General features: G+C 35.0%; 1 protein-coding gene across 7 annotated transcripts in view; it reads right to left on the bottom strand.

The window, feature by feature from the left end:
- Nucleotides 1-22,638, bottom strand: part of March7 (membrane associated ring-CH-type finger 7) — a 36,416-nt gene continuing 13,778 nt past the window's right edge. For 2 of the 7 annotated variants that reach the window (XR_003376747.1, XR_003376748.1), the window contains exons 2-10: nt 17,473-17,637; nt 16,666-16,855; nt 14,251-14,418; nt 11,468-12,566; nt 9,556-9,725; nt 7,221-7,330; nt 5,111-5,224; nt 1,661-3,703; nt 1,231-1,286 (exon numbers count right to left, since the gene is read on the bottom strand). Coding sequence is in view for 4 of the 7 variants with exons in the window: in XM_005346445.2 (XP_005346502.1) it covers nt 1,228-1,286; nt 3,655-3,703; nt 5,111-5,224; nt 7,221-7,330; nt 9,556-9,725; nt 11,468-12,566; nt 14,251-14,418; nt 16,666-16,855; nt 17,473-17,625 (2,112 nt within the window). In the remaining 3 variants the exon portion in view is untranslated. Of the gene's footprint in view, nt 1,287-1,660; nt 3,704-5,110; nt 5,225-7,220; nt 7,331-9,555; nt 9,726-11,467; nt 12,567-14,250; nt 14,419-16,665; nt 16,856-17,472; nt 17,638-22,638 lie in introns of all 7 variants that reach the window. The other 5 variants (XM_013345970.2, XM_005346445.2, XM_013345972.2 and 2 more) reach the window with 5 other exon arrangements.

The raw sequence follows: 22,638 nt of genomic DNA, 5'->3' as shown, positions 1-22,638 counted from the left end.
TAAATCAATCAGTATCACTTTATTTCAAGCCAAGGTTTTACATTAATACCAACAAACTAAGCGTAGACAAACTGCTCATTCACATTTGAGAAATTACATGGTTTCTATTTAGATGTTGAAAAAGTTGTCGCCACAACACTGGACTAATCTGAAACCACCAGAAAGTCTAAATGTGTATCCTAAGGGTGTTGACAGTGGAAACTGTTATGGAAGTTTACATGACCATGACCATAGTGCAAACTCATTCATGTTGAATAAGTAATTCATCTGTTTTTGCAAAGGTTGTGAAAAATATTAACAATCATCAAAGAAATGCTCAGAATTACCAAGGACCCAAACAGGCTCTATATATTCTATTCCTCTATAAAGAGGTGACAACACTACAAACAGTGAAAACCAGTGTTTTAAACTTTGAATGTGGGCTTTAAAAAAATATTCTGTTAACTTGAGATTTTCATTAATTTTTAACCAAATATCATTTGACAGGCAATTCTGATATAATTTACAGCTGTAATATTCCTGAAAGGAATACCTACATACCATGGCCTATCAAATATAATCTGCATTTTTGCAAATCAATACAAAAGTTATCCATCATTTCTATATCTTTTACATACTTTTTTCTTAAAAATTAGATTTTATTGCTAAGTGAATTTAGAATTCAAATTAAATTTGGAAACCTAATATAACTATGCTCTTCAAATTTCCTGTTCTTTAAAAAAAAATTAAACACTGGAAGAAAATGATTATCAAAATGTGGCTGTAACTTAAGGCATTTAAAAAGGAAAACTAATTAGGTGCCATTGGCATTTTATTTCAAAAGTACATTTTATCTGAGTTTTCTCACTAGCAAGAGACTAATACACAAACATTTTCCCCCATAAATATGACTACAGTAATTGTAACACAGAGAAAAAGTTGATGAGCATTGCTTAGATATTAAAAGGAAGGGTGATGCTTTACCACTCACCTAAAAGAAAACAATGCTTCTGATTACATATTATAAACATGAGATTTGCTGGCCAATGTTAAAAAGTCCAGCTGAAGAATTTCAATTCAGCAACACTTGAGAATGAATATATATTTACATTTATACATGTATGTATATATATATTCATTTTATATATAGTCAATATTTCTAATAGACATTCCCCCACAAAATTATTCATACTTAATTGCCACTATTAATAAACATGTTTAAGGAGCATCCATTTGTCTTAAATGAAGTTAGGCAATATCAAATGCTCTGTTATGGTCTCCATCTTCTTCAGACTCATCCTCTGAAGCTGTTGAGAGAAAACAGGATTATCAAGAATGATTTTAAGGGTGACAAGAATGTGACTTGTAAACATGAAGCCAGAACAGCAATGACTTGTAAAAACAAAAATCCCAATTTAGTATACTGTTTGATCAAAATGATAAGTTATCATGATAGTGTTAGGGTGGCTTGTTGTGGGTGATGCCCATTCACAATGTTCCCACCCCCACATCTTTACTGTGATGCTAGATAATTTCCATATAATGAAAATGCTTAAAAATGTGGTTTAAGAGCATTTTTCAAAAATGTTTCTGAGACCAGCTTGTGTTCACAGTAGCTAATGATATGTATATAAACATACACCAGAGGAAAAGTGAATTTAAGGCAAGTGCTCTCACACACCTGAGTAGAATCTGGCTTATTACCGCTGCATGTTTGATGCATCCGATGAGAATGAAAAAAAATGTACATAGAATAATAGGTTATGGATGTTCTTGCAATTTACATCACAGCTATGTCTATACAATGCCAAGAAAAAGCTCTATTGATTAAGTAAAGCTTTATATAGACACAGCCTAACTTAAAATAATTGGCTTCAGAAAAAACAAACCAAAACCAGTAACAACAAAAAACCTGCTGCTGAGATTGTCCCCATGTCTCCAAATTCTCAGAAACATTGTTTTTATAATATCTCCTACCTCAATTTACTCAATGGCCATTATTTAATATAAAACATCCTGGAATGTCTTTGGGATAGCCAAGGCAAGAAGAAGCTATGCAATACGTAATCTGATTTATAAGTTCTTTAAGATAAACATCAACTGATCTCTTTACTATTATCAAGAGCAAAAAAGCTTAATGAATGCTCTCTAGGATACTAGATCAACCCAAACTAAGAGCTGGAAAAATGTTAACATTTATGGATAAAATCTACATAAAATAAGTGCTATCCATATCCAGCTCATGACTGACATAAACCCTGTTGTGATGCTCTATGTTTACATATCACACTGCTGCATTGTGTTTTAGGGAGTATCGTGTTTCTAGTGACTGATTCCACAGGAAGATACAACTTGGCTAGTTTTCAGAATGTAGCAATACTCCAGTCATTTGAGATTCATTTGAGGCCGCACCATCTTCCACTGTCAGCTAAAGTTGTCTATATTTTACTTCTAGCTTTTTCTTCTCTCTTGCATACAGAAAAAAGACCATGTTATGCTTAGGAAATTATGTTTTAAATGAAAATACTTTTTTCAAAGTGAGAAAGCTTGGGGAAAAAACACTGAAACAAATGACCACAACAGTAGCCTACCAAAACAGAAATTAAAATTTTCAGAAAAAAAACCTGAACTTTTGTATTAGTCAATGAGCTATTTTTTATTAATATCATAAAGAAAAAATTCACAGTAAGCAGTAATTCCAACTAGCTCCTTTACTTTCACGTATGCTAATAAAAATACCTAAGAATGTGCTGCCTGATTTTCTCTTAAATCCTGTTAAAACCTAAAATTAGTACAAGCATAAAAACTTACAAAGGCTAGATCTTAGAATATTTAAAGAAGTAAAAGGTTTTATGAGGACAGATCCTTCTCATATTATCTTCAAAGGATGCCAGGCTTTCTTCTAGATAAGAGGTGTTCTAAAGGTGGAAGTGCCTATCCACATGAAAACAACAGAGACTGCACTGGGAGGGAGCCTGTTGCTGAGGGGGAAAAGCAAACAGGCAGGGGTCAGATGGGTTTAATTTTCCCCACAAGTAGTTCTAAAGCCAATTTTGCCCTCGCCTGGTATGAAGCACCATGAACGTGCTATAATACATTAGAAGATAGACAGCAGGTTGTGGAAATGCCTGTAAGATTTAGGATTAGGTGTCTTCACCTAACGAGAATGACAAAATGACCCTAAGAAATTTGAGCTGCCTGTCCACAAAGAAATACCTATTAAGTAAACAAAGAACAAGCAAAACCATTTTGTTATGGGCTCAAGCCTCTTTTCCTTATTTTCCTGGAACCAAACACAAACCTAAAGAATTACTTCTATGATCTGGAATTTAATTAAAAAGTAATTTTTTTCATATATTAAAAATAAAAACCCTTAACAGATAGGACTTAATTTTATGTTTTCCTTTTAATCACATATAGTAAAATCAAAGTGGTTTACTGAAAATTAATGATTAAAATTACCTCCTTTCACATATTAAACATAACTTAAAAAAATACGTTCAAAAACCTAGAGCCTATTTTCCAACCCATAGTATTCAAATAAGTTAACTGTGGTAGTATTAGGCCTATAACCAAAATTCAATTTGGTAAAAAAGAGTACATTAAGGTTTTGTTCTGTGGGTTTAATTTGCAAAAGTAAATTCAACAAATCTGGGGAGGGGAAATTCCACCTACTTTCGAGATCTTCCATATGTGCCTGAAGAGTTCTTGCAAGGTTAATAAACTAGAAACAATGCAGAAAGAAATATAGTAGTTTAAATGTTGCAAATGGATCTAAAGAGAATCACTACAGGAGATTTATTTCTACTTAAAAAGCCAAACACCGTTCTAATCCTTTAAACAGGGGTCTTTCTTCCCCAACGACATAAATTAACATTAAGGGTATTATGTTACATGTCTTACATAATCAGTTTTAATTACTCATGGGGAAACCAGTATCATGAATAGGAGCAGATATAATCAAATAATCATTTCCAATAATACTGTCTTCTTACACTTTCAAAAAAACTTATGAAATCAAATGGGGAAACAAAAAATTAGTTTTCTGGGCCTAAATGAACTAATGTTTGCCTGACTAAACTTGATAGCTAACTCAAAGCTTGTATTCTTAACATTTTTTTTTTAAAAGAAAGGCTGAATAGACCTTACTTATATATGCTTTGTATGTTCTTCATTCACTAGAGTTAACAGCAAACCATTTTAGAAATCATTTTATAGTATTAAGTCCAGTTGGGGCATATGACTTCTGAAGTACTTAAAAATTAACAGTAAAGTTAAGAGCATTCAAATTGATAGCTTTCTTTATTCTTAATGCAAGTAATTATTAATTGGGTCACTTAAATATCTATATAAAAATGAAGCAGAATAGTAATTTAGACATAACATGTATTTTGAACTATACATTTTATCATTTTCAGATAAACAGGTTACATGAACACAAACTCAAATTTTATATATTTAAAAATTATAAAAATGGTTAATTTTACACATATTTTATTGTGTTATGGACACATTTCAATATAGGAAGAATTAAGAATGTTGAATTTAAAATGTTGTAATAAGACTGACACACAAAATGGCCAAAGCAAGAGGATATAAGTGCCTTTTGACTCACTGAGATAAAGAGCATTGACTATATATGTCTCACAAAAAGCTAGCTTAAATGTACAGCTAATATTAAAAATTGTTTATTGCAACTAGTTCCTTCCTCAGTTGGTAATATTATTAGTTCAAGGGTAACCCTTTACAGAATAACATCAGGTAGTAAATCTTCCATATTCTTTTGGCCTCTGGAACTCAATTTTATGTTTCTAAGATGTAATGCTAATAAGGTTTTTTTTTCCACAAATTCAAAATAACAAATTTTTTGGGTGTCCAATTCTCCCTGAAATAATTCACTTACAAGAGCTGAAAAATCACTTCTTTCTCTAAACAAACTATGACAAATTTAGGATATCTGTTGTAGAAGATAGCGCTTCCCTTTAAATATAGACTATTTTTATTGCTAAGAAACATTTACTCCCCGCCACAAAAGGAATTAGGATTTGAACACATGAATCAATTGGCTTTCCAAGACTAATTCTTGTAGCATTGTCTCCCTCCCTCCTTCCCCAATACTAATAGTACTTACTCGAACACGAGTGCTTGGTTCAATTGTATTTCCCATCATATCAGAAAAGCTTTGCTCACACAAGTGCAGTAAAACAACTAGGTAGAGACCAGAGCTGATAAACTCATACTCAGCCTTAAAGGGGAAGCACAGAAAAGAAACAAAGAATCAATACTAGGATTGTGACTGATGGTCACTGTTTATCGGCAAACTAAAGAAATGTAGTCCAACACAGCTCCTAGAAAGGTATACAGTCAGCTACTGCCTTACACAGGTGTGATCTTTCCTCATTCTATCTCTCTAATCATTTATAACAAAGTTTACCTTTTAAATCATTTCGTGAGATAACACATTTTGGTTTTCTGTAAAGCTCCTAACAGATTTCCTTTTACAAATAAAAATTATCTCAGTCTTCTTTAAAATAACCTAAATCTATAACATGCACTATAATTTATACTGAAAATGATAACACTAGTGGTTTGTTTTTTTTTTTTAATCCTGTTAAAGGTAACACACTGATATTAGCATGGTTTTTTTTGGTCATGTTGGGAATGGAAGACTCAGAAATTCTAAATAGTTTCAAAATTGTTATGAGCACCCTCCTCCTTTATCTTTTTGCTTTCATGATCTTGGGGAATGAACTCAGGGTCCCAGAAATACCAGGCTAGCATTGTACCAATATAAGTACAGCTCTGAACACAAATTAGGATATAGAGATTAAAAAGCCAATCTGTCCCTTTAAATTTTACAGTGAAAAGGTCAATGTACCTGCTTTGGATGATAAACAAATTTAAAATTAAGAATTGCATGTTAATATTAATTTTAGAAACTATTCATCAAATTCTACCTATTATTAAGAATTTGAAGTGAGCTGGGTGGTGGTGGCACATGACTTTAATCCCAGCACTCAGGAGGCAGAGGCAGGCAGATCTCTGTGAGTTCGAAGCTAGCCTGGTCTACAAGAGCTAGTTCTAGGACAGACTGTTACACAGAGAAACCCTGTCTCAAAAAAACAAAACAACAAAAAAAGATTTTATTTGAAATGAAATCTTTAAATATTTAATAATTTTGACATTATTTGAACTGAAACGGAAGTCATGTATCCGGGAAAGTGGTTTATATTATTTCACTTTATATAGTTATAATGGCTGTATCAGGCATGGTGGCAAACTTTTAATCCCAGCACTGAGGGTTTGGGACGGGAGGGTAGAGACAGGAAGATCCGAATTTTAAGGCTAGCCTGATTGATATAGCAAGTTCCAAGTCAGCCTGAGATATGCTGTAAGTCCCTGTTTCAAAACAAAACAACCCAGTAACAAAAATGGTTATCACCTTGCAAAAGATAAAATTTTTTTAAAAAATAAAATTATATTGAACCAATCACTTAAAATTTAGGATAACTCTAGCCACTAGAATCCATGATTCATATAAGATAAAGCCAAGACTATCATTGTCTTTACAATGACTATACCTAGTATCTTCTAATACTTCTTTATTATGAAGAATGCAGGTCATTAAAATGATTAAATAAAAATCAAAATCCTTTTTAATGAAAATATGTGACTTAATTTTGAGAGAAAGAATGTACTTCGAAAGGTAGCAAGAGAAAATAACTCTTTAGTCTAAGACAACAATATGTTATATCTATCTGCTGTAAGTCCATAGAGTTCATCACAGACTTTAAATGTGCATGTATATAAATTTGTATGTAGGTATATGCATGTGAGTTTAAGCATTCTCAGATGCCAGAGTTATGAGCCATCCAACATTAGTGGGAGGAGAACTCAGGTCTTCAAAAAAGAAATCTTTTATTATATGATTTCATCAACATATATTATCCCAAGCTGGTCAAGCTATAAAATATAATAGAGTGTAAGGTGGTGCTGCTGCCTACTTTGTGCCGAATTTCATAAACTTTTATTATTTTTTAGGCTTACTTACAAAATCTGACAGTTTATCTTAAATTAGTCTTTTATTTAAAGGGAAATTTTTATGAAATTATAAACTCATATATTAATTATGGTAAGAATATTACTAATGTAGGTTTTCTGACCATGACTTAATCTTTTCTTCAAGAGCTGTCCTTTAAGCACAGAACAGACACTTACCAAACTAGGCAAAATATACTAACTTGTTCATTTGCATGAGCTCTATGTAGTTCATGAATATCAAAATCCTCCAGGTTAAGTTGCAACTTCTCTTTACAGAGTTCACAGGTGGTTACAGCTTCTAATGAAGAACCTGACCCCCCCCCCAAAAAAAAAGAAAAAAAAAAGTTAACCAGTAACTAGTACAGTTTTTCTGTCCTAAGATCAAGTTTAAAATACTGGAGGTAGACAAGCATGAAGGATATTGCATGGTATTGCAATAAACACATAATGCATACAAAACTAATGACGTACAATGACAAATGTGCACATCATGCTCTGTATTGTAACATTTATGCCTCCACCCATCATGTGGAGGCTTTTTAATCTGACACACTCACACATCCTGTAATTATGGGATGCTGACAATGAGGCAAAGGAATGTCACCTGTACTTACTCCTTCTTCCTCAAGTATGTTGGCAAGTTACAAAAACAATGTTTAATTACATAGCATCTTAAATAGTAGTTAAGGGCCAGTATTTTTGGTACCACAGCATACATATGTAGACCTTGTATGTGATCTAAGCAATGTGCCTACCCTGCTGAGTCAAAGAGGAAAAAAGAGATCCACCTTTGTCCAGATAAAAGTAGCTCATTTCAGCCAATTAGTAGAATTAAGTCCTCATATATTTTATAACATGGCTCAACCCAAGATACACTAATAAAGAAGATGTTAATGGTGCCAGCAGGATACACAGCAACAGGCTCAACACTATCATGGTCTGGGAAGAGGATGAAGTGCAGAGTTACAGCTTACTGACTACAAACTTTCTATGTTGGGTGATGGGAAAGTTTTCAAAGTAACTACTCAAAGTTACACATTGGAAAACAATCAAAGTGGTTAATTTTCCTCACAGTATTTTTGGTATATATTTTTTTTGGAAAACAGAAAACAAAACACTTTTGTTCTGTCACACCCACTTCACTTTAGCAGGTGGTCATGTCTAATGACATATGTGGGCCCTTCCAATATTTGGGGATTATTAGATATGGCTACCAATTGAAAACTGTCCTCAAATAAGTTTTATGAGTATCAGTGAACAGATCCAACCCCTCTTACATTTTTTGAGTGAACTTGTACCAATCTACAACTAGAGACTGTGCAGACTGGGAAGAGTAAGAACATCATCAAACTCGTTTAAAAGATAGTCTAAAGGAAGTGTATGCAGTAAGGAATCTGCCAACATCACCACTCCATTATTAGTGGGGAGGGTTTTACTTTTTTTACTTGAGTGAGAGAGAGAAAATAAACAGAGGCATCTGGAGGAGTCCAAAGCAAAGAGAAAGAAGCAGACTGGACACGGTCAGCAGACTGAACATGGCTGGGGCTATCTGCAAGAGGGGAAAGAGCAGGGGAAAGATCATAGAGAAAGCATAGTAAAAGTACAATAGCAGGGGAAAGCCTTGCCATTGTGAAAGAGGAGAGAACCAGCATACTGAGGGGTGGCTTTGAGATGATAACCCGTATTTGTGACACTGAAGGAGCTTGGAGGCCAGCATGCACTTTGATGAGCAACCACAGGTTGCTGAGTGAATCAGACCCACTTTTACACAATTATTTCAGCTTACACAAAGTATAAACTTCTCTCACTTTCTTATCACCATTCTGACCGGAGGTCTGGTCTTACCCTAAAATCTCTTCTCCAAAACAGCCAATAAAAATAAGAACATTTCAATTCTGCCCCCTTCAGTGGCTTCCCATCATACTTAGATAAAAACTTAAGTCTCTACCTTTACAAGTCTTGCATGAACTACTACTCTTTCTTATCCCAACTGCATCTACCAAACCTTTACCCAACTATTAATTGATACTAGTCATACCATATACCATTCAGGTCCTCAAATACACCTAAGTCTTTCTTATGAGCTCTACTCTGCTAAAATGTTCCTTTTCTTCTGAAAGCCAGTTCTGTATATCAAGGTCTAAAATTAAATGGTGTTTCCTAAGAAAGGTGTTCTCTTAATGACAGTAAGATGGGAACAGGTGCTTTTTATGTCTTGTGTACCACACTCTAAACCCCACTTCTGGAACTGTACCGGACTCTCCTACCAGTACACACAAAGGAACTCCCTGACAACCTGCTAAATGACACAGGCAATAACTCTATCTCAATACACATAGCTGCTATATGGTGAGTATGCTTGACTCAAAGGATTGTATATGCCATAACCACTGGTTAATTAAATTATATGGATTAAACAAGTATGAATACATTTAATAATACATTAGAAAAAGATTGTTAGCCAAAATGCCTACAGTGTGTATTATCTCTTGGGAAATGATTTGAAAACAAAGTATCTAAAAGGGTGAATCTTACCAGAATTAATTTTGGCCTGTAACCACTTTTTCATACACTCTTGATGGACATACTGCAGACTCCCTGTGCATTTGCATGGCTCTATCAGTAAATTAGATGACGATGCAGCTGCCATTTGACAAATTCTACATAAGTCTCCTTCTTCTTCTTCAGAGTCCTCTAAAAGGAGGCTGAAAAATAAGGCCCAGATTTCAGAGATATCTTAATTCCTCCTAGCAGGACATCTTCATTACAGAGAATTCCAGTCTTCCATTTGTACTCATACTGAGTACAAAAAAGTAAACAGTAAGAATAAAGCAACAATAGTAACAATTGAGGGGTCATGTTATTATGAATAAAAACTGTTATATAAGACCAGTCATACTGTAACTCAGCTTCAAACAGTTTACCTTTTCTCTTTGATAACATCCTTTAAGTTCACCTTTTTCACAATCACTAAGATTTTAATTACTGAAGTCTTCTAGATTATTTTAAATACAATAGTATAAGGGTAACACACATCACTCTGTCCATTTTATCAATTGCAAAAGAATTCTGAAAATACCTCAATTAAGTACAGACTGACTTGTAGTTTCTCACTGACACGTTATCAAAACTGACAAATTATTTGTATTCATTGAATCAAAAATTTAAAAATAGAAGATTAAAAATTCTCTAGAACTGTACTCTCAACAATCTTACTAAATCATTTTAGTATACATACATTTTAAAACATGCAACATTTTCTATTATCCTCTCTCTGTCTTCTATTTAACAGGCTAGCATGTACTATTCATATGAATTCACTTTATTACAAGCAAAGTTTCCTTCGCTTTGTATTTTGTTAGTTCACTGATAGCACATGAAAGAAGACTCAGTACACTGATAGTATTGAATGACGAACTGCTACTGAAACATAACCTGGGCAGTATGAGTCAATTTAGCAAGACATTTACTGAAAGAGACACACCAACAATAAGGTGACTTTTTGTCCTAGTTTAATCAAAAACATGATATCAAGCACAAACTATTCTGAAAAGCTGAACATTTTGCCCTGTATTAAATGTTCTTTCCTTCATAATTTCAATTACTTTTTAATAAGTAGATCCAATTTTTCTGTTTATTGATTTAACTGGTCAAGTCTTAAATTCTCATATATAAGGCAAAATACAATAAACACACAAATACACATACTACAAACTCTGTCGAAATAAATGCTCATTTAAAACTACAGAAGTAGGATCTGGTATGGTACATTTCTTTAATACAAGCACACGGGAAACAGAAGCAACTAAGTCTCTATCAGTTCTAGGTCAACCAGGGCTACATAATGAGATTCTGTCTCAAACAAAACAAAACATCAAAAACCAAAATTAAACCTAACTAGATAGAATAGTAAAGAATTATAGACCAGTCAAGATCAATAAATAAAACTATCTTTGAAGGTTAGAACTCTTAAGTTATTCTTTAGATAGCTTACAATCAGAGGGAATTGCTACAATGAACAAGTATTAAAGCTAATATTACTAGGAGAGAGGAAATTTTAAAATCAGGAAAATAGCCCATGGCAAAATATATAAAAAAAAGGAAAACAGAGAAATAAAAAAAATCAGTGGTAAACCAGTTAATTTATTTTAGGCTAATTGAGATTGGTGATGCTTTATCATTTGGTTCCTCTCCCCAATTAAATTCCATTTAGCAGCAGTCTAACTATAGAATTAAGGAATTAATTAATGTCTGTGTATATCAAGATAAATTAAGATACCTTAAGTTGTTTCTTGATAAAATTCATACCCTAGAACCTACCTTATTATTATCACCATTTGCCTGTAAGCCTCAGTAACACCATGTTTAAAGAAGAAAGCAGATGAGAGCCATTTTAAAACTTTAAACTGATCTAGCTTTACAATGTATAATGAATATTCAAATTTACCTTTCTTTTATTTTTTGCAGTTTCTCTGGGTCTCTTGAAGGTGCACTTTTAGCTTTATCACTTTTCCCATCAGCTGCGTTCCAGCCTGAAGGAATAATATCTACAGTAATCATGACATTGTCGGTCAGACTGCTTCCGAGTGTTGGTGGGACTGCAAACCGGAATAGGGAACCAGGAAGAATCCCTGCTAGTCCTGTACTTCTTCCACCTTGAGGCAAATCTGGTGTGGGGCCACCTGCAGAAACACTGCTTGCTGCCCCAGATGCTTGTGGTCTGTTGGCAGCAGCCCCAAGGGGATCACTCGGTGCTTCAAGGTGAACCACTTCATTTGATTCTCTTCTAAAAAGATGAGATCTAGGTGGGACATCTGACACAGATATCCTTGAAGATTCATCTCTTCCCTCTCGCCTCCTCCTAGAGAACAAAGGTGTGCATCTATTTCTAAGGGAGGAAGACAACCACGGTCCTGTACTTCTACCTTCTGATTCTTGATTAAAATTTTCCGCATCTGGTTCAGAGCTATGATTTTGGCTAAGAGATGACAAACCCCACCTTCGCCTAAGGAATCTAAATCCCTGAGAAGCTTCAGATGTCCTGCTATCACTGACTTCAGAAGATGATGCTCCATTACTCCGAGACTGTGAAGTCAAGGTTCTTGGAGAAATATAATTATCAGAACTCAATGATCTTGTATTCAAGGAATCTTGACCAGATCTTCGTGAAAAAAAAGTTGATGACATGCTAGAAGCTATCCGTGACAGCAATCTTCTAGTAGTACGCCTACCTTCATTGTCCGAAGATTCTTGAAATGGTCTCCGAGATGAATTAACCCTTTCTGAATTGCTTATAACTGGGGTTTCATCTCTACTTGAAAGATATGAAAATGTGGGATGTGAAGCATTTCGAAAAGATTCTGATTGTCTTGGAGAAAAATGTGATCTGAAAGAATTTCTGCTAGAGTCCCTAGAACTTGATATTGTTTGATGTTCAGAAGGCAATTGGTGATTGGTAGATGATGAATTCAACTGTAAATTGCTCACTGAATTCTCTTTTGGTCTTGCTCCCTGTGAATATGAAGAAGGAACTCTTTCTTGAACATCTATTTTTGAAAGAAGGGAAGGCAACCAATTATGAAATAATTTAATTATTATTAAATGTACATTTATTGACTACTGCCAGACTGAAAGACTAGGTTTGAAATGAATACTGCTATCTATAACAGCTTAACTATTATAGGAAAAATTTATTTCTGAAGTATTCCCAAGTAAACTCAATACTACAAAAATTCACATCAAAGTATGAAAGCTTATAAAAATAAGTTGCTGAAGCAAGTTGAATACATTAATGAGAGACCGATACAATAGAAGACGCTCAAGAATTGACACAGAACGTTGTTAGTCCAATTAAAACAGTGCAATGATAAAAAAGCAAAACCATCCCAGAGAAATAGTCTTGAAGATTCTTATTCTATGCAAAAAATTATTTTATGTGAATGCTATTGCCTTATATTTTTATAATATTCCTTGCTATTAACAGGTAAGGATTTCTTTAATTTTGGTTACTCATCAGGCACACCTCAGCCCTTTAATTCAGGTTTGGAACTGTGAGTCAATACAGGTCACTGCTATCAGCTATCTGGGGCAGGGAGGAGGATCACAGAATTCCAGGCCTGGCTGGCTTAGTTTGACCTTGTCTAAAGATCAACACAAGATAAATACAGAACTTATCAAGGGGAGGTTTCAATCTGAGTGGAGATGAGAAACATTATTAGTCTTTTGTGAAGAATACTCCCTATAAGCCTTGTATAACAGGTACATTTATTATTGGGCTTATATATGGAGACCACAGAAAGGATAAATAAACTACAACAGGTTGAATCTATTACTGTTCTGTAATTTGACTAAAACAAGCATAAACCCACTTCTGCATGATCCTTTTGTTAACTCTGATTAGTGTTCTTTTCCTTCTGTTACTTAGGCTTCTGAAAAGCTTAAGTCTAAATACAGAGACAAAAACTGTACATGCTTGAAATTTTAATAAAATCAAAACAACCATACAGTTCCAAATAATCCTTAAAATGGTTAATTTGGGAGCCAGAAAGCTAGCTTTATCAGAGGATTTGGGTTCCATTCCCCAAATCCACATGGTGGCTCTCAGCCATTTTTAACTTAATTCTAGAGAATCTGTCATGTTCTTCTGGCCTCTCTGTGCACCAGGCAAACAAGTAGAGCATAGACATACACGTGGGCAAATACAGCTATACACATAAAATAATTGATAAAAATGGTGCAATAAACAGTTATTTCATAATTGAGTTACAAGTACACATAAAACTGTTGTAGATAGGCAGTACTGTAATATGGAAGAATTATCTAGTTTTACTTTATTAACATATATAAATTTTTTTCATGTATAAAAATTTTGAAAGCAGACAGAATCTGACTACTCAAGAACATCTGTTTTTAAACTATTTTTTATTTTTATTGTTTTTTTGAGGCATCAGCTTTGTAGCCTGTCCTTCTTGAAACTCATGTTATAGACCATGCTAGCCTCAAACTCAGAGATCTGCCTCCCGAGTGATGGGATTAAAAGCATATGCCACCACTGCCCAGCTACATTGCTTATATTATTTTTCAAGTAAATCAAGATGCTAAAAAATTAGACAGTTCTGATATGCCCGTAAGAAATTAAAATTTAATTTCTTCCACTGTATTGTTATCAATGTCACAGAGATCATGTGTACTAACATATAAGCTATACTTAACAAAGTAGTTTATACATACATGATGAAGTTGTGAAATCACCACTTCGGTGATTATAATCCATAAGATTGCTAATGGAGGAATCTGTTCTCCTCTCCAAATCTCTCCTTTCTCTAATCAGGTCTGTTCCAAATGAACCAAGTACCACTGATGAAGATCTGGGAACTTGACTATGCCTCCAAGAAGAATCTTAAAGTAATGCAAGAAATTTTATTTCAGAGAAGGCTTTCAAGTTTCATATATCTTTAATAAAGTAAAGATAACTATCATTATAGCTATACCCAGTTATATAGCCAAGTTTAGCAAAAAAAAAAAAATCATCACTAATGAACTAATCATCTCTTAATTACCTTCCTGTTCAAACATTCTTTTTTGATACTGGGGACTAAACCCAGGACCTTAGATATGGTAAATCTATGTATGTTAAACATTAGATCCTGTACACTGCAAATCTATTTTCATACATAACTTAAATGTCTCAATCTCTATTACATCTGCCCATGTATGATGTAACATTATGTTAAAATAATGAGCCAAAACTGAAAATCTGCAAAAGATACAGAACACTTCATTAAAAGTCAAAGTGATGATGGAAAACTACCCAAACCAGAACCAAAGTCAGGCATGGTGGCTTAATCTTAACACTAGGAGGCAGAAGCAGAAACAGGCAGCCAGGCTTCTGTGAGTTCAAGGCCAGCCTGATACACAGAGTGAATTCTAGGCCAGGACTACAATAGGAGAGTCAGTTTCAAAATAAATAAAAATTAAAACCAAGCTATTTTGATATGGTAATTCAATTATAGAATCAAATACAATTTTATTAGGAAAAAAAACTTTTCCCTATGTGGGGAATTGGACTTAAACATTTAGATACTCTAAACATATATTCTATCAACCTCAGAAATTTTTTTACTGTCATATTTCAGTCTTTACAGTAAGAATTAGTGTATGTTTTACAATGATACTCCAAATTTTATTAGATATGATTTCATTACAAAGTAAACTAAAATTAATTTTCAAACCTATTTTGTTTCTTCCTTTCTTAGCTTTAATGATTCTTCTACATTGTAGGAAATTACCCAGTGAGTTTAATGTTATACCTTCACATAGGATAAGAGAACAAAATTGGTTCTGCAAAGTAATGTGTGTCTACAAAGGTCAGTCTGCTCTTACCCAGTTCACTACTTTTAGTGCCCTTCCGAAGTGCAATGTCTTTGCTTTGGAGGTTCTAGCTATACAAATTGAAAGGAGTCACTTACACTTATTTAGTTGGTAATAATGTACAAGCATTTTATCTCTGTGCTATCTGTGCTTTAACTGTGCTATCACAAGTTTTGTCTCCTTTTACAGCTTTAGGGGTTGCCTACCATTTTACTGGAGGAGTTTCAGAAGAAGGAAATCTGCTTTCCTAGCAAAGACTGTTAGAACAACACGAATACATAAACCTAAGTATAAAATATAGGGAAGCACTGGGGGGTGGTGGCGCACACCTTTAATTCCGGCACTCAAGAGGCAGAGGCAGATGGATCTCTGTGAGTTTGAGGCCAGCCTGGGCTACAGAGCAAGTTCCAAGACAGGCTCCAAAGCTACACAGAGAAACCCTGTCTTTATAAACCAAAAATTAAAAAAAAAAAAAAAACCCAGTATATATATATATATATGGAAGCTCAGAGCTTAATGGATAAATCATGCAAATCCCATGGTGGTTAGGTAATATGTTCAATGTCATTCTTGTATAGTTATGTAGAGCTCTTAGTTTCCAACTTTTTTTTTTTATTTAAGAGTTTTGATATTTTCTGAAAAGTATCATATACTATGTTTATCAGTTGAAGGACACATGATGAGGAAATATTTAATATTTATCAGACGTGGCTTATGCAGTATCACTTTAAAAACCTCTCATAATAACCAACAGACCACTCATGACTTTCACCAACTTGAACTACATACTAATACATAGTAATGTTAGAGTCGAGCATGGTGGCACATGCCTTTAATCCATATACTCTGTATATTCTGTGCTAGGCAAGGCTACACAATGAGACTCTGTGCACAAAAAGCAAACCAAAGACAAAACAGTTATTCTACCTAATTAATAACCTACTAATATTCTCTGTTTTGTAAAGCAAAAAGGCAAAATGAATAGTCAACTCAGATTCACCACCAATTTAAGGTAAAATTTTGGAAGCTAATTGTATTTCCAGATCCAGTATTACATATAAACTATTTTATTAAAAATATTAAGATATTAAGAATCTCAGAGGGAAAAAACTTTGATCCAAAACATTTCATAAAGCTAATTGTATTTCCAGATCCAGTATTACATATAAACTATTTTATTAAAAATATTAAGATATTAAGAATCTCAGAGGGAAAAAACTTTGATCCAAAACATTTCATAAAGTGGCTTTTAACAGAAACTGAGTAACTTCTTACCTGACACTGCACTTAAGCCACTCCCAGTACTTCTCCCAGCGGAGGTAGACGTACAGTTTGCACAAGAAAGTTTCGGTCTTTTTGAATCATGATCCCGTTGTGGGTTCTGTACTCTCGATCGTGCTCCCTGAGTTATCTCAGATTCACTATACCACGTAGACTGAAATGGTGATGCAGATGCTGATGCAGACTGTAAAATAATTAAGAAAAACTGCCTTTTAAATTACTCCGTTTCAAAGAAAATACTAATATTCAAAAAAAAAATCAAACTAAAATCAAGCTAATGGTTGTTGGTAATGTGGATTGTAAAAGGCAGGTGATTAGGGGTAGTGAGAGGGCTGTGCTGGGGACTAACCAAACCATGGGTTCTGGGATACTAGGTACACACTACTACTGAGAGAAACCCTGAGACAGACTGATCAATCAACCAACAACAAAAGCAGAAGCATTTACCAGCTGTATTGTTATTTTACCCACTGCTTTGTACATATATAGTTAAATTAATAAGTATTTTCACTGGAAGAAGTATTTATCCACAGATAAAGCCATCCACCAACACCCACCACTTAAGCTAAAATTTCTTTTAATTAATGAAAGTTTCCTAATTTTAGAAAGCATTTTATAAAGACTATACTCTTAGCCACAATTCAGAAGCCCCACAAATAATTAGCTATTAATTTTATCTCTACTTTAATAATTTAAGGTTGTTAAGATGCCTTGGGTGCAGTTTTTTTTTTTTAAAATTAATAAATGTGCCCAAAGCCTTTTGAATTTGACTGTACATATATATTCAAGTTAAAATACTACCTGATATTCAGAATCCAGTCTAAAGGAAGAGTCTCTAGAGTGATAGGGATCATTTAAACTAGCTCCTCTGTTTCCAGACACCATCCTAGAACTTAAAGAGCCAGAGGGTTGAACAGAAATTCTTCTTGGAATCCTGGAAGGTTTAGACTCCATGCTCAAGGTTTCCTGTGAAATGCAAATTTGTGTTAATTTTATTTTGGAAGATAAGCAAGCACTTACCTCCCACCCCCAACTATATACAGCAACATTTACTCTAAAATATTCATTTAGTTTGAGACACAATTCAGGTGTCATAACAGAAAAGGAGCCATTGAAGAACTGGCCCGGCCAGCTCAAATTAGCAGGTGAAGGTGCTGTTAGCCTTGCAAGCCTGGCCTGAGAGCAGAGTTCCATCTCCAGAGGAGGCAGAGACAAGAATCCCCAATTCACCAAGTTCTCACATCAGCTAATCTGGAGTAAACATTCACCTGGGAGACAGATGAAATTCTGCCTCCACAGGGAGGGAGGAAAGAACTGACTCCAGAGAACTGTCCTCTGCACATGCACATACAAAATAAATTTTAAAAATTAAAAAGCATCAGATAGTCAAATCAACTATTTGCAACAATATTAAACTATGAAACTCTTACCACCCTTCTCCTTGAAGGCAGAGGTTTCGTAACATCCAGTCAAGGTTTCCTAATGCCCATTTAAGAGATATGGAAAGATGTTCTACACAACACACAGATCTGTCTTTGCAATGCCTCAACTTCTTCCTCACATACATTTATCCTTGACTCTTGTGCCACCCTTTGTAATGTCCATGCCTCTTACACTCCTTTGTAATGTCCATGCCTCCTTTTGGCTATCAGACTGTTAAGACTGTAACAAACCTAACAAACTGGAATGTCTCCAGGCCTGGGTGTGTCGTCGTCCCCCTCCCCCCCCAGAAGATTTCACAGTCCTGACGTGCTGATAAACTACCTGGCAGGAGAGACTGGAGCACAGACAATGATTGGTCAGAGATGGTAAGGACCACACTTTCATCATGACTGCTTAGTTATGCAAACCTCTTGCCTTTTACTGAAATCTAAAGCTAGAGGCAGGAGAGATGGGTTCAGCAGTTAAGAACACTTGCCGCTTGCTCTTGCAAAAGGCCAGAGATCCCAGCACCCACAAAAGAAAGCTTACAACCACCTTTAACTCCAGCTCCAGTGTATCCATCCTCCTCTTTTGGCATCATGGGCAAGTGCATACACATATAAATAAGTAAAATAAATGAACCCAAACTTATGTTGTATGTTGAGAATGGAGTGTGTGTGTGTGTGTGTCTTCTTTGTTTCTATTACTTCTCTGTGTAATTGGTCTGTTAGGACAGGTGGTTGAGCCTAGCTTATTAGAGCTGCCAGAATCTGACTCAAACAATGTGGGAAAACAGGTACTCAAAACATACAAGTTGAAAATCATAAAAAGAATAAATATAAAACAGGAAGTAACACACCCCCATGCCTGAACCCTAGTATTCCAGAGCCTGAGGCAGAACTTCAAGAGGCTAGCCTGAACTACACAGGGAAAACATGTCTCCAAAATAAGTATTTTCCTTTTACTTACCACTGATATGCTCTCTTAACTCTAACATAGATAAAAGTAATAGCTGGCATTTACCAAACACCATGTGAGGGTAAGGGACCACTGATTACTCATTAGTCGTCGGCAAAGCGATCCAGTGAGTAAGTGCTCTTCTAGTGCTCCTTTGTAAGTTACTTGGAATATCGGAAAAGAAAGATCTATAAAATATATAAACCAGAGATGGAACTAATTACATGGTAATTTACCAGCTCAGCTGGTAAGGTACTTGTTGGGCAGCAAGCATAAAAACCTAACTTCACTCACATATAACTAAGCATATATTATACTTAAAGAGGCTATGGATTCAGTTCCCAGCCCCCACACCGGACAGTTCACAACTGCATATCAAGTCCTCTAGCTACAGGGTATGTCTCTGGCTCTCTCTCTCACTTGCATATACCAAGCCCCAACAATTCAAACTAAGAATTGTTAAAAATAAAAATATTTTAAAAAGTTAAAAACTTAAAAAAAATTTCCCTTGGGGTAGGAAGACAGGATTTCTCTGCATAGTCTTGGCTATCCTGGAACTCACTCTGTAGACCAGGCCTAGCCTCTGTCTCCCAAGTGCTAGCCCTGTTCTTATGCCTGCCCACTTTAAAGCTAAACTAAGCCTAGTCATGGGATCCTTGCCTAGACTTCACACTAACCTGTCATTTAATTACTTGTGGTGATTGACATTAGTATCAGCCTACACCTTCACCATCATTACTGGCCACTTTAACCCTTTCTTGGGTTTTCTGTATTTAATGTATATCATGGGATGCATGACCAGGTTCGTTAACAGATATTACTAATTAAGACTGGAATATAATAAAGTACTTGTGAAACCAATGGTAATCAGCAAAGTAAAACCAATAAAGCCTAAGTAGCTTGTGGATTTGTTGTTAAATTTTAACACTGTGAAAGAATACAAACATATCAGTCTGTTTCTGGCTATGACACAGCAAATATTAGATAACTTATAAGTCTGTAGTAAGAAAACATGTCAAGTGTCTTATTATGTAACTAAGAAATTTTCAGCAAATGAGAAATAAGACTGAAAGCAATACGGATGTGGTTAAAACAACCATATCAGGAACTACTGAGAACAGGCTACCTTCTATCTTCGGTCCTTTCGCTCACCTTTCAAGGCCTCATAAATGTAATCAAAGACTTAAATAAAAAAAAAAAAATACACTGAGGGGGAGCTGAAATAGGACAGGTCCAGAAACTCAGCAAAGGATGGTGTTATAATCTAGGGACCAGAAAGATATAAGAACTAGAAACAAAGTATTTAACCTTATCATCACAGAACAAAAATTTGTCACTAAAGCAAGAGTAAGTGAATCAAAGACTTAAACCATTAAAAAAAAGGGAAGAAAAAGAAAAGACATCATAGCAAAATACAATTTTTTTTTTTTTTTGGTTTTCCGAGACAGGGTTTCTCTGTGGTTTTGGAGCCTGTCCTGGAACTAGCTCTTGTAGAACAGGCTGGTCTCGAACTCACAGAGATCCGCCTGCCTCTGCCTCTGCCTCCCGAGTGCTGGGATTAAAGGCGTGCGCCACCACCGCCCGGCACAAAATACAATTTTTATGGAAACAGTAATGACAATTCCTCAAAGATAAAAACAGAATTATCAGAGAACACAGTAACTCCATTTTTGGGCATCAACCAAACCAAACCAAACCAACCCAACCTAACCAACTGAAAATAAAGGTCTTGAAATTATATGTACATTCCCAAAACAGCAATATTTTTCACAACAGAGCTCAAATGTTACCGAAAAGTGGGTAAATGGCTAAGTAAAATATAGTGCATACATATAACTCATATCAACCAGCCTAAAAAGGGAGGGAGGGCCAAGCAAGGTGACTTAGCAGGTAAAGGTATCTGGTGCCTTGCTGGACAATCTGAGCTGGATCTCTGGAATCTACAAGGTTGAAAATCAACTGCTACAAACTCGTCTCTGAATTCCACGAATATGCTATGGCACACACACACCCATGAACATACACATCACTCAACCTACCAAAATAAGCTGGGTGTGGTGGTGTATACCTTTAATCCCATTACTAATGAGGCAGAGGCAAGCAGACGTCTGAGTTCAAAGCCAGCCTGGTTTACACAGTGAGTTCCAGGACAATCAGAAATACACAGAAAGACCCTATTCTCAAAAATCCAAAAATAAAATGATACACAGAAAGACCCTATTCTCAAAAATCCAAAAATAAAATAAACGTAATATTAAAAAAGCTTTAAAAGGGGCATTCTGACCCATGATAAGACTATTAATCAGTCTTGAAAAAATTATACTTAAACAAGTCAGTCACAAGACAACTATTACATGATTTCACCTATTTAACATAGTCAAAATCTTAAGGACAAAAAAAAAACCCAGAAGGCCAGTTACCAAGAGGAGCCAAGATTTACCACTTAAAGTGTGTATAGCTTTAATATTATGAAAAGAACTATGGAGATGGGTAGTAATAATGGTTATATGTCAAATAAATATATCTAATAAAATCAATTGTACACTTAAACACAATTAGGATGATAAATTCTACATAATGCCATTTTACTACAATCAAAAAATTATGGAAAGAAAAAAAGATGACGCATGGGGCTAAAAATTCCATGAGTTAAAAACGTTTATTTGGAGAGGGCTAGGGAGACAAATCAGGCAGCAAAGTACTGAAGTAAGTCACGTGATTTAAATTCAATCCTTAGTAGCTACACAAAAAGGCAATGGGGTGACATGTGCTTTTAATCTCAGCCATGAGGAGTTGGACTAAGTCTGGTTAGCTAACCTAGCCTGCCTGCCAAGTTCCAAGTCCAGTGACAGACTTAACTGACTCTCACTCTGCTTCCCCCCCACCACCATGAAAAATGTTGCTAGGAGAATTATAATTTTCTATTCTTAAATCACTAAGAAACACAAGAGGTCAGGACTTGGCTTAGCAGTTAAGACTGCAGAGATCTGGGTTCTATTCCCAGCACCTACATGACAACTCTCAACCACCTGCAGGCGTATACATGGTGCATATATATACATGAAGGCAAAATAATCATACACATAAAACAAACCTAAAAAGATTTTAAACAGAAACAAACAAAAAATCAGAGGTAAGATTTCCAAATAATAACATTTGGCACATTCTCAAAAAAATTATAACTCAAAGTAAGAGCTTTGTGGGGCTGAAGTGATGGCTCAGCCAAGACTAGGATCTTGGCTGATTTATCAACTAACTTGCTTTTTCCTAGTAACAAACATCAAGCACAACGAAACTAAATACTCAATGAATTGATATTATATAAAAGACAAATCAAATAATGACAATAAAGAGATGATACAAGAAAGAAATTGGGGAGAAAAAGTTTGATTATCATCCTCAAAGGTATCAAAATAAAGATGTTTGAGAATATGTAACCAGGATTGTAACAGTTGTGGAGTTTCTAAATGAAATACACGTAAAAAATGAGAAAGAAGCCGGGCGGTGGTGGCGCACGCCTTTAATCCCAGCACTCGGGAGGCAGAGGCAGGCGGATCTCTGTGAGTTCGAGACCAGCCTGGTCTACAA

The sequence above is a fragment of the Microtus ochrogaster genome, chromosome 4, assembly GCF_000317375.1.
Source record: "Microtus ochrogaster isolate Prairie Vole_2 chromosome 4, MicOch1.0, whole genome shotgun sequence".
NCBI lineage: Eukaryota > Metazoa > Chordata > Mammalia > Rodentia > Cricetidae > Microtus > Microtus ochrogaster.
Note: the sequence above shows the minus strand (reverse complement) of the source record. Positions and strands in the feature narration are given on the sequence as shown.